This window comes from Protomyctophum parallelum, assembly GCF_964188405.1.
Source record: "Protomyctophum parallelum genome assembly, chromosome: 8".
Taxonomy (NCBI): Eukaryota; Metazoa; Chordata; class Actinopteri; order Myctophiformes; family Myctophidae; genus Protomyctophum; species Protomyctophum parallelum.
The window spans coordinates 16,929,178-16,947,859 of record NC_139703.1 but is presented as its reverse complement, the minus strand read 5'-3'; the positions used below and the strand labels follow the sequence as shown (position 1 = coordinate 16,947,859).

Genomic DNA, 18,682 nt, shown 5'->3' with positions numbered 1-18,682 from the left:
GCTCCTAGGCTCTGGAGCAGTGCTGCTGCTCCTAGGCTCTGGAACAGTGCTGCTGCTCCTAGGCTCTGGAGCAGTGCTGCTGCTCCTAGGCTCTGGAACAGTGCTGCTGCTCCTAGGCTCTGGAACAGTGCTGCTGCTCCTAGGCTCTGGAGCAGTGCTGCTGCTCCTAGGCTCTGGAACAGTGCTGCTGCTCCTAGGCTCTGGAGCAGTGCTGCTGCTCCTAGGCTCTGGAACAGTGCTGCTGCTCCTAGGCTCTGGAACAGTGCTGCTGCTCCTAGGCTCTGGAGCAGTGCTGCTGCTCCTAGGCTCTGGAGCAGTGCTGCTGCTCCTAGGCTCTGGAACAGTGCTGCTGCTCCTAGGCTCTGGAGCAGTGCTGCTGCTCCTAGGCTCTGGAACAATGCTGCTGCTCCTAGGCTCTGGAGCAGTGCTGCTGCTCCTAGGCTCTGGAACAGTGCTGCTGCTCCTAGGCTCTGGAACAGTGCTGCTGCTCCTAGGCTCTGGAGCAGTGCTGCTGCTCCTAGCTCTGGAACAGCCAACTCTGTGGAGTCTTTTAAATCCCTTCTTAAAACACACTTTGTTTCTTTGGCTTTTAACTAGACTTAATGTTTGTGTCTTGATCTTGATCTCTTTGTTGTATAATAATGTTTGTGCTTTATAAATAAAGTTTTGATTTGATTTGATGAATGGGTGAATGTAACACACTTTGGATAAACGCACTGCACACAGTAAATGCACCACGTACAACTTTTACAAAAGGAGATCATTACACACAAATGAGACGCACGCACGCACGCACGCAGGCACGCACTTACATGAAAAGCCAGCTGGCCAGAGAAATCATACATGCCACATGAGTGCATGAGGCTTAGAGTGTTCCGGACTGCCTCAGAACTCAGGACGCGCTCCCCCGTAGTCGGACAGATCCCTCCGTTGGCCAAGGTGGCAGCCATAATGCTTCCTGACTCACAGGTGACCTCGATAGCGCAAAGCTGAGAGAGAGAGAGGGTCAGTTTCCTATCGAAATAGAAAAGCCCCTCCCATCGTGACCAAATCAATAGCAGTAAACAACACGGCATATCATGTTAAGAAACTTGCAAGCAGTTAAAAGGTTACTTCATCGTCGTTTTATGGATGTTATTTCATCCATCCGGGATGGTTTCTATTCATGATTACGTGTACGTGAATGTGTGTACCTGAAAGTAGAAGTCCAGTGCATCGATCATGTCTGCGCCCTCAGGGAAACACTGGGGAATCAAATATGAATAATCATAAAGCTGAACACTAAGCTGATGATGCAGTGATTCTCAATTATCTTTTTAAATGTCAACTTTCCCCAGTTTGAAATGCATTACACCACGGACCCTCATTTGATTGATGGGAATGTGGTATTTACAAGTCCATAGAAGCACTGATTAAGCGCTTTTTCAATGGGTCCCCAATCGAGACTGTAAAATCCTCAGTTAATTTAACTCACCCATTGACAAGTTCGCCTTTTGACGCCTATTTCCGTATGAATCTCAGCGCTGATGTATCTCAGCGCCTTATCACGCCTTTTTTAATAACAATTGATTACAGTGATCAGCTGCGTCCAGTTTCCCTTCATAACATTCCCGTTTCGATCCGGTGAAGAAAATAAACGAAAAAACACTTACTTGGGATCAAAAAGTCCCATTCCTTTTCATTATTATAGACTAAAAACAAAAGGGACTCCGGAAGTAACCGGAAAGGCCCTCAATGTACAGTATTATTAATGTATTATGACGAGTGACGACAGAGGTCTACTGGGCTTTTAGCATTATTTAAGCACACTAGCAAACCAGACCCTCTAACTGACCTTCTTCTCTTTCATGTAGTATCCAATAGCAAAATTTCTGTCGCCTGTTTCTTTTTCTGACTGGAACCTGAGACGGGAGGTACAAAATGGTCAATACTAAAACATCAATAATGCAACAGGGGCAGTGCATGGACCACTGTGCAGCAGCACAAGCTCAGCTTGGTTTCACAGGAACAAATACAGAAGGTATGAAACATCAGCGGTGGAAAGTAAAGTGTTCTACTCTGAGGCAAATATTGTGCTTTTACTCCACTACAATTATTATTTGAAAACTCAGAATGTGAACCATTGTGAGCTTGTAGATCGGCTATTTTAATACATTTTTAACTTGTGAAATTAGTACTTTACTTTACTTTAGTACACTTTGAATACAGGACTTCTACTTGTAACGGAGTATATCTACATTGCAGTATTGCTACTTTTACTTAAGTAAAGAAATGTAGTACTTTTTCCACCAGCACTGATGAAAGAAACGTCACATCTGTAGTGTTACTTTGCGGTCTACTCACGTAGCATTGCTGAACCCCACGTACTCCTGGCCTGCTATCTTCTTCACAAACTCCATGAACTGTTGGGAGAAAACAAATGAAAACGATGCAATGTGCATCATGGTGTTTCTGTCTGTGTGCACACACTGTACAGTTACTGTATACGTGCTTCAGTTTCACATTGTACAGGGCTGCAGTGTACCCGAATTCCAAAAAACTGCCCGATCAGCAATCTCACGACTGCGTCGCATTGCAATGTTTTATTTAATTTTAATTAGAAACTCTGTCTGTTGGTTTTTTATAAATATTGAACCAATGAAAAGTATGAACAAGAGCTTGTGACAATTTATAATAACTACAATAGATCCCATTGGAACACAGGTCTTTTTTGGTTTCTCTCCAAAAAGAGAGTATTTTCAAACAGTTTTGAAAATACAATGTTTCCACCCGCCACCGACAATAATAGGCTATGGTGTGTGTGTGTGTGTGTGTGTGTGTGTGTGTGTGTGTGTGTGTGTGTGTGTGTGTGTGTGTGTGTGTGTGCAGTGTCAGCATAAAAATATACAGTTGAAGAGTGCACAATACTTACGTAGTCAAACTTCGCTGCCTTGTTGGAACCAGTCTAATGATACGGTGTGAGAGAATATCGTACAATAAGAAAAACAAGTACTAGTTAAAGTACATACACAAATGTGACCACAATTACTCTGCATGAATAAAATACGACCAGTGGTGGAAAGTGACGCAGTACATTTACTTAAGTACTGTGCTTAAGTACAATGTTGAGCTATTTTGTACTTTACTTGAGTATTTACAATTTCCAGTAGTACCACTACACCTCAAGAGGCAAATATTGTACTTTTACTCCACTACATTCATTTGGAAACTTTAGTTACTATAGTTACATTGTAGATTTTGATTATTATTACAAAACATACATTAACCACTTCAGTAATCGTAATCGTACAGTAACTGTAGATCGGCGATTGTCAAAGGATGTTTAAACATTTTAAAATGGGACATTCTGCATAATGAGTACTTTCTAGTTTTGGTACGTTTGGTAGTTTTGGTACATTTTGATACCAACACTTTAGTACTTTTACTCAAGTACAATTTGAATTCCGGACTTTTTACTTTGTAACAGAGTACTTCTATAAATGCAGTATTGATACTTTTTACTAGTAAAACATTTCAGTACTTTTTCCACCACTGAATACTGACTGCCACAGCATTGATTGATTCATGACATGTATTAACAGATTGGAGAATTACAGTACATTTCAAGCACAACTCAAAACAAAACTGTTAACTGTGGACGACACCATAAAGCATTACACTTGTTTAGAATAGGGCCCACCATGTTCAATTCATCATAACAATTAGAGACGTACAAATATACTCTATTAACAGGAAATCATCATAGAGGAGGTACAAAAAGGAAAGAAACAAACATACATACAGTGAGGGGGAAAAAAGGGGTGGGGGGGGGGATTCAGGTTTTACGGGGGCCAGTTTCGAATTGCGGCCGTCCGCAGGTGCCCTTTGAGAGCGGTTTTGAAGGAGTCAAGCATTGTACTAAAACAATTGTACATCTCTGTGTCGATTACGTAATGTCGTTCTACTGGCTGACATACAGCCGATATGACAGACGGCGCGTCATCATAAAACTTGAGCTGCCTCATAAAGAGCATAGTCACCGTGTAATAGACTCACACTATACAGTGTGCAGCAGACACTCTTATCCAGAGCGACTTACTGTACAACTACTGTAAGTGCGAATCAGATATCAGGTTAAGCAGAGTAAGCAGACAACAGACGACAGTGGCACATGGTCACATAAGCAGAGTGCAAAGACAAAAATGTAGCGCTTCAAACTAAGCAATCTCTAAACAACCAACCCAGCCATCTGTCTAAACAATATGTTATGTAATAACATTCATACTGTAGTGTGGAGTCCTGACCGCCTCTAGCTGCAATGTCACAATCACAAATGAATGAATACTCAGTTTAATCATCATTCTCATTGTTGTGAACCACTTTGTTAGTTGGCTGGACAAATGCTAATACAATACAAATAAAGTTCTGATTATCGTGAGAGCAAGGTTTGATGCATCAAATGTGTGAACTTAACTGGACTATAGTTAAGTCAATATCGTGGTTAGAATGTTATTTTAACTACTGTACAGGAAGAGGGTTTCAAGTGGTACAACAGGAGTAATATAATATTATTGCACAATATGGACTGGCTGAAATATTGTTATCTTGTATTATTTATGGCGTGGCTCTGAAAGTGTGTGTCTGGAGCTAATCTCACAAACCGCTGGGCCGATCAGGGATACACTGCACGCACGCACGCACGCACGCACTCACGCCTGTAAACATGTCTGTAAACATGTTTAAGTGGCAGCTAGGGGATATGTGCCAACGCGATGACGCCAGTTGATTTAACTACCCATATGTCGTATATGATGAATTTATTTATTATCGTTTGCATTTGTCTGCATGTCTCTGCGACCCCCCCTTATCGTTTTTCATACATATGTACAGTACAAAGATATGTTCATATGCATTTTGTCAACAATCAATCAATCAATCAAACCATGAGCCACTTAAAATGGAATTCCTGTACAACTGCTGGCACTGTGAAATTATGAAGAATAACAACAAACCTAATTTTTATATTGTTACTGTATAGCAGGGGTTCTCAAAGTATGTGGCTGGGGACCCCCGGAAATACTTTGGCCATGTCTCGCCTGCACCCCTGCCCCGCCCCCCCTTCTCACCCCCAATACAAACTGACTGCAAAAATCATAAATTAATACTGAAACCAGATATAATCATTAAGGAAAGTTTATGCATGCAATATGTGTACTATGTAAACGCTTCTTTTCCATTTTCCAGCCATTCAGTTGCAAAATAAATAATAATTGGAAAATAATTTGGGGACCCCCCCAAAATAATTTGGCGACCCACGGCTTGAGAACCCCTGCGTGTATAGAATGGATTGATTTCGGCAATATTTCTGAGTAGACAGAATGACCGTATGTCTCTGAGACAGAATGACCGTATGTCTCTCAGACAGAATGATCGTATGTCTTTGAGGAGACAGAATGACCGTATGTCTCTGAGGAGACAGAATGACCGTATGTCTCTGAGGAGACAGAATGACCGTATGTCTCTGAGACAGAATGACCGTATGTCTCTGAGACAGAATGACCGTATGTCTCTGAGGAGACAGAATGACCGTATGTCTCTGAGACAGAATGACCGTATGTCTCTGAGACAGAATGACCGTATGTCTCTGAGGAGACAGAATGACCGTATGTCTCTGAGACAGAATGACCGTATGTCTCTGAGACAGAATGACCGTATGTCTCTGAGACAGAATGACCGTATGTCTCTGAGACAGAATGACCGTATGTCTCTGAGACAGAATGACCGTATGTCTCTGAGACAGAATGACCGTATGTCTTTGAGGAGACAGAATGACCGTATGTCTCTGAGACAGAATGACCGTATGTCTCTGAGACAGAATGACCGTATGTCTCTGAGACAGAATGACCGTATGTCTCTGAGGAGACAGAATGATCGTATGTCTCTGAGGAGACAGAATGATCGTATGTCTTTGAGGAGACAGAATGACCGTATGTCTCTGAGACAGAATGACCGTATGTCTCTGAGACAGAATGACCGTATGTCTCTGAGACAGAATGATCGTATGTCTTTGAGGAGACAGAATGACCGTATGTCTCTGAGACAGAATGACCATATGTCTCTGAGACAGAATGATCGTATGTCTTTGAGGAGACAGAATGACCGTATGTCTCTGAGACAGAATGACCGTACAGTATGTCTTTGCACGTTGTTCGAGACTGAGGTCATGATCAAAGGTGATGTTTTAAATTAGAGGATAGTAGACCACAGTTGTTTTCTAACGGGGCTCTGGCAGGGATCATCTGGTATCTTACAGTACATAATTATGTTAGCTGTGTTTCTATTACAGATCTTGTGCCAGGACTTTTCAAGTATTCAATTCACACAAGGTGCTCCAAAAGAGAATATGTGGGTGTCTATCTACACTGAGCATTGGACTTGAACTTCTGTGTCATCATGACATATGTCATTTGTGTACAAAAGGCTGCACGTGTGTCTGTGTGTGTGTGTGTGTGTGTGTGTGTGTGTGTGTGTGTGTGTGTGTGTGTTTACCTTGATAAGAGAACTGATCACTATGGCTCCTGCATTTACCATTGGGTTGTGGGGTTTGTCTGGAAGAAAGGAAATGTGCCAATTGAGATAAATCATTGAATGTGGAGACCAAAGTGGTCTACTCTCTACAACACAAGTTATATACATATCTACACATATCTGCATATTACTACTGACTGAGGTAATTACTATGGGTAAACATAGGCCATATCCATTTAAAAGCTGAAGCATTATAATTATAATAATTTCTTTGGGGGCTTTTTGCCTTTTTTATTGATAGATAACAGTAGGTTGACAGGAAACGGGGATAGAGAGATGGGGGGTGGGGGACACACACACCTAAGCGCAAAACCGTTTTGCGCTTAGGTGTGGAAACGGGGTATACCCTTAGAGTATATATGAATAGAGAAGACACCCGAGTTCTCCTTCCATCCACTTGCATTAAGTTGCTCAAAAGCGCATGAGGCGATTTCACTCCTCCTTCCTGGTAGGAACAGAGTGCATTCTGGGACGGATTGCAATGGTGAGTGGCCCCAAACACATGAACGCGCTGCCGTTGAACACGCACGAGCGTCGTCCGTCGTGAACGTGTACAATGATAGTCAACGGACAGCGCGTTCATGTGTTTGGGGCCAGGCTGCAATATCTTCATTCGGCCACTATGTCCATTTCGCCTCAGGGTTTCCTCTGGGTGCCTTCTCTATTCATATATACTCTAAGGGTATACCTGATCCCTTCTCTCTCCCTCAAATATATCCCTCAAATCCTTTGCTGCCCCTAGTGTTAGCATGCTGGTACTGCCCCAGGGGCCGCCCGTCCAGGCCCACTCTATGGAGCTTGTTGTCCTTCCGGGTTAAACAGGAAGGTGGGGGCCTCCGGAAGTCGACACCACACAACACAGCCCACAGCCTTTAGCTAGCAGTACAACCAGTACTACATTTTCTCAGCGATGCATTAAAAAAATCACAAATTATTTACGATCGTCGGGTGTGCGCCGGCTCACCAAGGACAGCTCTCTAACCTTTGGATATACGGCGCTTTGAAAATCGGGTTATAATGGAGCTGGATTTAGAAATAGCATCGCTGGTGGTGTCTAAACAAAGGTAAACAAACGGACGGCGCGTTCATATATGGATTAAACGGTTGTCTACGCTTATACGCATAGTTGGCATAAATAGGTCCCAATAGCCTAGCTACGTTTATAAACGTATCTGGCAAGAAAATAATTTAACACATTCCCTCCCGTTGTAATGTGCAAAATAAGCAAGGAAGAAGAGAGCCCTCATCCGGTCTATCTGGAGTCTAGCCTCACTTCAGGCTGTGGACGATCGCCGGGAGGATTATTATTATCAGCGCGAGCTCGGATGAATGTTTTATAAGCTCCCAAACATGGTGCGTTATCCCATTTTGAGCAGAAAAAACACTAATAATAACACCCACGTGCATGGAGGATTCCTGTTTCTAACAACAAACAAAATAAGAAGAAAATATGATTTTTAGTATTGTATTAGTATTGTTAATAATGCAAAAAAAAATCACACAAAACGTATTACAGTGTCCATGAACGCTTCACCACCACTCAAGACGAGACTACAGTCCAAGCGACGAGCCCTAGCCTTAGACCCACCGTCTTCATCCAGTGAGAGCTTGTTGAACTTGAGGCCACTGGGCTCCATGCCCACGTAGCGGTGAACCGTCTCCGTGCCAACCTCGTGCACGGCGAGGGCGTACTCCAGAGGTTTAACACACGACTGCAGGCAGAACGGCAGCTTGGTGTCCCCTACTGAATGCCTGGTGGAGAGGAACACAATCAGCTTGGTGTCCCCTACTGAATGCCTGGTAGAGAGGGATACAATCAGCTTGGTGTCCCCTACTGAATGCCTGGTGGAGAGGGACACAATCAGCTTGGTGTCCCCTACTGAATGCCTGGTGGAGAGGAACACAATCAGCTTGGTGTCCCCTACTGAATGCCTGGTGGAGAGGAACACAATCAGCTTGGTGTCCCCTACTGAATGCCTGGTGGAGAGGAACACAATCAGCTTGGTGTCCCCTACTGAATGCCTGTTGGAGAGGAATACAATCAACTTGGTGTCCCCTACTGAATGCCTGGTGGAGAGGGATACAATCAGCTTGGTGTCCCCTACTGAATGCCTGGTGGAGAGGGATACAATCAGCTTGGTGTCCCCTACTGAATGCCTGGTGGAGAGGAATACAATCAGCTTGGTGTCCCCTACTGAATGCCTGGTGGAGAGGGATACAATCAGCTTGGTGTCCCCTACTGAATGCCTGGTAGAGAGGAACACAATGCAACTCAAAGACCCACAACACACTGCAGGCAGCTTGGTGTCGCCTACTGAATGCCTGGTGGAGAGGAATACAATCAGTTTGGTGTCCCCTACTGAATGCCTGGTGGAGAGGAATACAATCAGTTTGGTGTCCCCTACTGAATGCCTGGTGGAGAGGAATACAATCAGTTTGGTGTCCCCTACTGAATGCCTGGTGGAGAGGAATATGTGTCTGTGGCAAATGTTTAGATCTTCTGTTTTACACACCATTATAATGTTCTTATTTTGATCATAAGACCCAATTATACTGAATGGCAAGTCTCCAGAATTATTTATTATGACAATATGGCACATTAGGAGTCAACTAGTACTAGTGGTTCTCAAATGTTTTATTTGCAAAGATCCCTGTAACTCTGAGTGTGTTCAAATGGAACCAAATGGACTTGTGAACACTCTCAGAGTTACAAACCTGTTATTCAGGTCTATCTATTTATATGTTTCTGGTAATATTATTGTCCACTCATTCTGTATGACACAATATACCGTACTGTGTCTGAAAGTGTATCATTCATTGTCAACCTAAAAGTTGTTATAATAAGACATAGCAGAGGAGAGGATGATGTTCACCTTACCTTTGGCCATCCACTGTGCACAGCGACACACCCCACAGCTCTGGGCTGAATTTAGCAAGGTGGGGGATATAGTCTGCTACCTTCAGTAACAGGAAAACAGAGCAGAAAAAACATCCCATTTGTCTCACATTCTAGACTTAGACTACATGCCAGAGCTACAGATACAAAGAAAACAATACTTAAAAATCCCTTACTATTTGCTCAATTAAAATGTTTGGCGGGTTTACTTTGGACTATTTTTTTTCTTTTTTTTTTAATCAGTGTAGATGATACACATAATGATATTATGATATGTGTGCTGGCTGGCCAAAATGACTGTATATCAGTCCATACGATACCAAGAGGATTTTTCTAAAATGTCAGTGGCTCTACATCAAATGTGCCGTCATAGGTGAATCACAACTGTAATAGACTTAATAATAATAGACTTAATAGACTTTCTTTTAATCAGATTTTCAAACCAAATATATCCTTCCGACATTCATAGGAACAAACGACAACGCACATACAATAGCAGACCTACAAGCTCACAATGTAGCATCTATATCATGTTGTGAGCTTGTAGGTCAGCTATTTATGGTGAGACAAAGTATGAATTGGACTTATAGCTTACCTGACCATTGGTATTCTTTTCCACAGTGTCATAAATCTCATTTATCTTTCGTGCAAAAGCGTCAAACTCAGGGATGATGAATTTCTTCCGAAATGCTTGGATCAGCAGGACAATGTTTCCACCAACGCATCTGGTTATTGGACAAACACAAACACAAACGTAAGGAACACTCTTGAAAAGGGAACAGTCATTAGTGCTCAACAAAAGCTTTTGTAACTATTGACAATTGTAGCCTCTTTTTAGTCTACTTGCCAGCCCATAGAGCCCCATTGTGAAGTACCCTAAAGTTTTATGTTAGAAATGTTGAGTATGGGTCCCGACTACCCAGCATTTAGAAACTGCCGGATGCTAACTTGCATATGTTGGGCAATTTTCAGAATTAGCTGTGGTACCACTGACAAGGCAACATTTTAAAAATTCCATTATGCTTTAAGTGGCATGTGACGTGTCAAACTATGGGGTTTTCATGATTCTGAAACCATTTCAAGCATTAGTTTTGCACGAAAAAGATACATTTCTGCTAAAAACGGCCATAGCCGTCATCACAAAAAGTGATGAGGTCATCACATTTGGGTAAGTGCCTATGGCTGAATTTAGTGTTTTTCGTGCAAAATGGATTCAGAATCATGAAAAACCCCTAGACCCCTACACATGCTACTTAAAGCATAAAGACATTTTGAAAATGTTGCCTTATATAGGTTGTCAGTGGTACCTCAGCTTATTATGCTAATTATAAAAATTGCCCAACATATGCAAGTTAGCAGCTGGCTGTTTCTAAATGCTGAGGACCCCGATACTCAACATTTCTAACATGTCCGTGTTCACATTCTGGCAAGTGGACTATTTATTACATGACTGAGCCATCATTGGCCTTGGCTGAGGGGGTGACAAATGGCTTGAGACTGAGGGTGAATGGGTGATGATAAGCTTGTCTTATTTTCTCTCCAGATTATGGTAGCTGAGCAGTCAACACTAGCTAAAACCATATACTTCTCAAGGGATATCAATGCTGTTGACAAATGAGCTAGCCCACGAGTATGCTGAATTAAAACGGCAAGGGACCTCACTACTGAACTCACCACATCCCAAACATGGGACGAAACTCGGCCACCAAATGTGGTTGCTGTGGATGCTTTGGTAAAATGGGTGGCTGAGGAGACACTGGAGTATATCTAGGAAACAAAACTGAGAGCGGAAAACAGTGGCCTTCAATGTTCACAGAAACGCATGGCCTCGATAGATTTCACCACGCACCACTACTGGGAAATCTATAATTTTGTTCGGCAAGGCAGTTCCTTGTGGACAGTGAAGTCCACCTATTTGTCAAATTAGAGTATTGATCAAATGCTATTTCCTTGTTGTCTTAATGAATAATTAGGATATGGGTATGTGATAGGGTGATAGGCTAGCTGTTTTCCAACTTTCTGTGCCAAAGCCACACCAATATACTATATCACAGTTTTTTTCATTGGCACGTTTGACTGTCAAGGTTTCAGCCTCCAGGAAGAAACCCTAAATACAAAGTGAAGACATCACATAACAACCACACCAAGGGGTCTAACAAGTACTATCATCTCATAAACACAAACTGGAAAAAATACAAAAATCACAACACTTTAACGTGTGGTTGTCACAACATGGCATACATGGACTTATCTCACAGCACACAGTTTGGGAACCAGTGAACCACTGCGTACAATTCTACAGTTGTGTACACTTTCGTTTGGACCTCGGTTCAGCAAACCCAAAAAGGCAAATTAAATTAGATTATAGTGCTTGCATTAGGAATAGATTAGCATTCTTTCACGGTTGAGATCAATTTCATTTCGCTCAGCAGCTCCTTCTAAACACTAGCAATTTAGTGGGCAAACAAACAGCAAACAAATAGGACAGCGATAGTGCACATTCATGCAGCGAGTGCACATGGGCACGTCTGTCACCGCATGTGTGTGCGTGTGCGCATGCGTGCATGTGTGCGTGCATGTGTGTGTGTGTGTGTGTGTGTGTGTCAGTGACAACAAGGAAGGAACAGCTGCCAGCAGTCTGACAAGAGGGGCCATGGCCCTGAGTCCTCCTGACAGATAGAAAAATCTCCAGATGCTTCTGTGAAAGAAACCCAGTGTTTCCAATGTGGCAGTAGTCACACTGGAGACATCAAGTGGGCTCTCAGAGCTTGGTTCTACGATGGCATCCCAAACAATGACAAGCAAAGGGTCCCATTCTAAAGTCTGTCTTTTAAAGAAATAGATGGTCTACTCTATATCTGTACATATTCTGAAAAATATTAGGTTTGTCCGTGTAGCAGCTCTCCCTCAGGGCTGTTACCTATAGATCAGCCCAAGCTCAATTTGGGAGTCCATCTGCAATGAATGAATGAATGAATGAATGAATGAATGAATGAATGAATGAATGAATGAACGAATGAACGAATGAACGAATGAACGAATGAACGAATGAATGAACAGTGTCCTCTACCGTTTGATTCCCTCTTACAGCAGGTGAGAGAAAGCCAGCACAATGATTAGTCATTGGTTATACATTAGGCCTATGTGTTAACTACACAATCACTTTATAGTTTTACCACCAACTTCAAATGGATTTCCGCCCGGGCACCACATCACACACACACACACACACACACACAATCTTTAAGACAATAGAACACGGTAATATAAAACATGAAATCGCTCATTATTAATAACCCTATTCCAAACCGCACGCGGTAGTTGGAATGGCGGTGCGTGACGTGCGTCAGGAATGCCACTCTGACTCCGACCCCCCTCATCAGCACATGGCACCCTCTTTTAACAGGTTTGCACTGCAGACGTGGCAATCTAGGTGAAGAGGTGCTCTATTTCCATCTATTTCCGTTACACAGATCTGGGTGAAGAGGCTGTCTATTTCCATCGCACAGTTTCAATAACAAACACGTTATGTCATGTAATGTATTGCAGAACCTTGCGAGTTGTCACTTAAGAAATGACACAGATGCACACGTGTAAAGTATTGCATGACAAACACTACTAAGCAGACCTGCCTAGTCGGCTAGTTTGTTAATCAATAGTTGGGAAGCAGCTTGTGTAGTGTGTTCTTCTATAATGTGTTTTAGTCTATAGGCCACGGGCTGCCCTGCGACAAGCTCATTTGAATGTCCAAGGGGCATTATTCTGGGGCTGCTATCAATCACGTGGGAAATCATTACTCATTTGCCAAGCTTGATTAACTAATTTATACAGTAATTTCACCTTCTTTCACCTTCTTTTACATTGTAAATAAACACACATTGCTGCTATCTATTATGACACCAGGGGTGGCGGTGGCTCAGGGGTGGGGTGGCGGTGGCTCAGGGGTGGGGTGGCCGGATGGTAACCGCAAGGTTGCCAGTTCGAACCCGGGCTCCCCCAGAGTTAGTGTTGAAGTGTCCTTGAGCAAGACTCTAATCTGAACCCCTAATTGCTCCTGATGTGCTGGTTGGTGCCTTGCATGGTTTCGGTGTATCAATCGGTGTATCATCGGTGTATCAATGTGCGTGTGAATGTAATGCACAATCTATGTAAAGCGCCTTGGATTACAATTTACAATTTAGGCATTTAGCAGACACTCTTAATCCAGAGCGACTTACATTAAGCAAGAACAAAAAAGCATGGGAATACATCACATAAAAACATTTATCAAGAAACATGCGTAAGCTAAGAAAGTAACAGTGGAATATCTATATAATGAAGCTATACATATAAACTATACATCTATACTACTATGCTATACATATGTACTATGACGTGCTATGACTACATACAATGCAATTATAGTGCTGTCTACATAACATGCTATAAGTCTGTATCAAATGCTATCTAAGTCTACAGAAATGCTATCTAAGGGGGTGGGGTAAGTGCTATGGGCCATGATGGAGTCTGAAAAGGTGGGTTTTCAGACTACGGCAGAAGATTGGGAGTGATGCTGCAGTTCTGACTGCAATGGGAAGTGCATTCCACAGTTTTGGAGCCAGAAGGGAGAGGAGTTTGGGACGTGTGGAGCGTTGTCCCGGCGTTTTTAGTGAGGGTACTTCCAGCTTCCCTGCGTTGGCTGATCTGAGTGCGCGGGAGGGTTTGTAGGGTTCGATCATACTTGCAAGATATGGGGGAGCCATACCTTTGGTTGCTTTGAATGCCAGCATCAGAGTTTTGTATTCTGTGCGGGCAGCGACCGGGAGCCAGTGGAGGGAGCGGAGCAGGGGGGAGACATGTGAGAATTTTGGCTGGTTGAAGACCAAGCGAGCTGCGGCATTTTGGATCAGCTGGAGAGGCTTAAGTGCACATGGATGAAGGCGCTATATAAATGCACCATTTACCAAAAGAATGACAGAGATGATAGTAAAGGCAACAATGACACGACAGAGACAATAGAAAAGCTAACAACAATGTGACACGGACAATAGAAACGCGAAAACCATATGACACAGACACTACAGTACAACAAATCCTCTGTTAATGTGGAATGTGGGTGGGTCATCATGATCAAAATATCCCATGATGCCTTACACCTGGTTAGCAATCTGGGTATGAAGTATCAAGTATCAAATGCTGATACAGTAAACATTTTTAAAAGTTTTATGTGATCAAAGTACACCAACAATGCGGTGACAGTTCCTTGGGTCTGGGCCTGTTGAGAGACACTGCGGGATACAGTCTACAGCAGATGTCAGCAGACATCTGCTGTACAGACATAACAGACATAAAGTGGGATTTGATATGTGAAGGAAGCCTCCTCCTGGCACAGCCAACGAGTCCTAATGCTCAGGACATGTCCCCTTGCACTCTGAACAGCGATAACCGATACTTGGCAACATCACCTGCCAATCCTTCCCAACTTTTACCTACTCACACTCAGTGATTCAGCAGAGTTAGTACTTTTATTGTTATGAACATCTCTGCTGACCACTGTGCTACGCCCGTGTTCCAATATTAATGATTAATGATCGTCTAAGATTTAATTTCATCATTTTGAATAGCAATCGAAAAATCGTGATTCTATAGCAGTGTCTCACTGATGCTTTACCTATAACTTATAGTTGAATAAGTTCTACACTAAATTGCCTATCTTTGCCCCAAATAGCCAAGCAAAGTGAGTTCATTAAGCCTAATGTATAATTGGCCACACGAAGAGCAAGCAGAGATCTGGGGCAGACACCAAGACCATGAAGATGAGCTAGCTGGAGCCAGCCGGACAGCTCAACACAGAGATGCCTGGAGATGGCTTGTTGGCAGCCTATGCCCCAGAAGGGGTCTTATAGGCCTAAGTAAGTAACACAAAGTATCGCATCCCTGTAAGCGATATGATGCAATTAATTTCTGCCATATACGGTAACACTATTCAGCTTATCCGGGCTGATTTGCAAATGTGCATGAGTCGTTTGGCAAAACACAAAGCTACATGGGTATACATGCCCAGGGCTGGGCACACACAGGCACAGCTGTTATGGCTACACTGACTGAACCAGCATGGCCCTTCATCTCCGGTGAAGGGCCATGCAGGTTCAGTGTAGCCATAACATCCATAACAGTGTAGCCATAACAGCTAAGGGGGACCACAGGCTCCATTTTCCATTTTCATATTAACAAAATATTTAGGCCAATACGGTCGAATATGACATCAAGGCATACAATAGCAACTCAAGTAATAGTCCGTTTCTAACCCCGTCCCGCCCCACGTGTCCCTCAAATGAACAGTTTAATTGGATCACTAGTCTCACCTGTGGAAGAGGTCGCGGTCCATCATCACGTCCCCGGGGGAGTCCTTGACGGCCTGCCGCAGCCTCTCCATGCAGTCTTTCAGACGAGGGTCTGACGGGTGGAGGCCTGTCTTCCTCAGGGCCTGAGGAAGAGAGGGTTTAAACCAGAGGTGCTTCTCAAACTGACTCATGTCAAGGAAGGACCCCCCAAATCGACATATATATTAGCCCGCATTAGACCCCCATGTGAAAGGTTATATGGCTGCCAAGGACCCTCAGTTTGACGTGCATTAGGCTACGGACCCCCATTTAATGGCATTTCTATCTCTGGGACCACAATTTATATTGTAAAACCACTGTTAATTTAACTCCGAGAGTCCATTTTGGTTCAATTTGTACACTGTCTGAGTTACAGTCACAGACCCATAAGGGTCCATTTGATTCCTAACTATCGTTTAGCTGGGGACCCCCTGGAACTCCCTCAAGGACCCCTGGCTAGGGGTCCCCACCCAGACCCCACTTTGAGAACCAATGGGTTAATCTTCTAGACCATGCGGTGTGCAGCATGTGTGTAGGCTACTTGGAATGTGGAGTGAAATATTGACAATAATATCTTGACTTTTACATGTCTTACCTTTTATTAATTGGCTGAAATAAAACATTCACTCAATGACCATGGCAATAGATAACAATTGTATAATGTGCTCAGCTAGTTCTACTTTTGCGTTTTTTTTTATCCCTGTGACAGGAGGTGTACAGATATAGTACATTCAGAATCAGACTCTGAATGATCAGAAGCATATTATGAGTATTGCACATGCACGTGCACTTAGAAATGTGGATCTCAAATGTCAACAGCGGGTCCAGCAAAGCCATGATTAAATATAGCTTGTAGTTGTAGGGTACATACTCCACCTAAATATAGTATGGTGAAAGTTTGTGTGGTCATTTCATAACTTGACCCCCTCGTGTGTAGACTATAGCAGGGCTCTGCAACCTTTTTCACATTAAGTGCCATGTTTTCATTTTCCTGACATCAAAAATGTAATATTCCCAACTGATTTCGATTGTCCATAGGATACACATAACAACCTTAGAAGTATTTTCTTTCACATCAGGATGTAATGATCATTAAACTCAGAGCAATAACCCACCTATCTCCCATCCTCAGTCATGAGTTAGGATTTTAAATGTACAATTATGTGCAGGATGTAATTTGTAGATGAACTTAACTTAACTGGCTAAACTTTTTTGGAATGTAAAGAAACAACGTCTCTGTCTCACACTTATGCCAGTGTGCCAATGTTGGCACTCGTGCCTAAGGTTGCCTACCCCTGGACTATAGGACAGTTCTGATTCAAAGGGAACAGTGTGTGAGAGAGAATGGGACTTTGCTACTCACTGAGATAAAATTAGAGATAGGGACTTGGTCCCTTCCATCTGTGATGGTGTAGAAAAGCATGTCCTCTGTTCCAAAGGAAAGCGACTTTGTGCGCACACACCTGTTAAATTGAATTGAATATAGCATTAACTTAGAATTTAAAGGTTTTTTTTTCTTTCGTTTCTCAAAATGAAAGTATTCTTTTATACTGTAGTTATGTGTCAATCTGACATTAACTGCACATTCTGCATTATCAGCAGACATTGTTATAGCCTACTGTCCCATATCATGATCAACTATAGTCAGGACACATGTGTGTTCTAAGTAGCTACAAATAGTCATCATCATTGATTGACAATTGATTGTCAATTGATTAATCTAACCTATTATTAGACTAAAGCCTCTGTACACTGTACATAAATATGTAGGCCTATTGGAATCACAACCCATTATCCAGTCTAGAAATGTGTGCAGCCTAATAAACAACTTACATTTTGAGATGAAAGTGCTCCAGAATACGTGTGAGAGGATACCGGTGACCCATCGTTGATTTGGTTTGCTGGTGGCAAGGTAGGCCCATAATAATAGTTTTGTGACTGAAGAGTCTCTTAGTGGCATCTTTGAGAAATAACTCCACCACAGCAGGTTGTGCCACACTCAAAGCTTTCAAACAATGCATGGCTGAACTCAGTCAGCTTCACAACGGTTTTTAGGTTAATCCAATCCTGCTCCTTTCTTAATTCTCAGTAAATAAATCACCACTGTCTGTGAGTATCTTCACTGCTGTTTGTTGTTGATATCTTTCTGTTACAAGCACGAGCACGTTGTCGGTAGCATCCGCCTGATTGGTAGACACAGTAGCCAATCAGAAAATTGGAATGCAGAGTGACCCACTCTGCATTCCAATTTTCTGATTGGCTTTGCCCTTTCATGCCCTTTACACGTAGTGTACACGTGTTAGAAGTAGAACGATACAAATAGCCTCTCAAAACGCATAGTTACTATACTATAATATAGGTAAATTTATAACAACTTTAATTAGCGTAACAGTGAGGGAAAAATCTCAATCTGATTACAGTGGACGAGGGTATCAGGTGATGATTGATTGAATAGCCTACCGGTACTTTATCAGTTTAGTACGGAGAAAAAGAAGAAAAATAACAGAGGGAAGAAGTAGTTTGATTATACAAGGTCTGCTAATAGGACTTTAGATCTTGATCGGCCTACTCCTAGGTGCCTGAGCCTGACAATGACAAACATCATTCTTTAGCACCACCTTGTGAAAATGTCAGTGAGTTGCTATAGTCAGGTTTAGAGTAGACTATGTCCCTCGACCCATAACCAAAGTGTTTCCATTTACCATACACATTTCTCACAACATGACCACTTTGTCTGATATTGTATGACAGCTGCAGTATGCGCGCGCACGCACGCACACACGATTTCTGGTGTGTGACATTTAGAAAGATGTGCTTTATGAAATGAAAAATAATAATTACTGTGGACACAGTACAG

General features: G+C 42.7%; 1 protein-coding gene across 1 annotated transcript in view; it reads right to left on the bottom strand.

The window, feature by feature from the left end:
* The window catches only part of gls2b (glutaminase 2b (liver, mitochondrial)), a 23,718-nt gene extending 5,759 nt beyond the window's left edge, over positions 1-17,959 (bottom strand). The window contains exons 1-12 of the mRNA XM_083771942.1: positions 17,659-17,959; positions 17,189-17,288; positions 15,808-15,929; positions 10,059-10,188; positions 9,446-9,525; positions 8,156-8,319; positions 6,529-6,587; positions 2,912-2,944; positions 2,344-2,402; positions 1,835-1,901; positions 1,194-1,244; positions 813-989 (exon numbers count right to left, since the gene is read on the bottom strand). Of these exons, the coding sequence (XP_083628068.1) occupies positions 813-989; positions 1,194-1,244; positions 1,835-1,901; positions 2,344-2,402; positions 2,912-2,944; positions 6,529-6,587; positions 8,156-8,319; positions 9,446-9,525; positions 10,059-10,188; positions 15,808-15,929; positions 17,189-17,288; positions 17,659-17,846 (1,230 nt within the window). The 5' untranslated portion in view covers positions 17,847-17,959. The remainder of the gene's footprint in view (positions 1-812; positions 990-1,193; positions 1,245-1,834; positions 1,902-2,343; positions 2,403-2,911; positions 2,945-6,528; positions 6,588-8,155; positions 8,320-9,445; positions 9,526-10,058; positions 10,189-15,807; positions 15,930-17,188; positions 17,289-17,658) is intronic.
* Between the last annotated feature and the right edge of the window lie 723 nt (positions 17,960-18,682).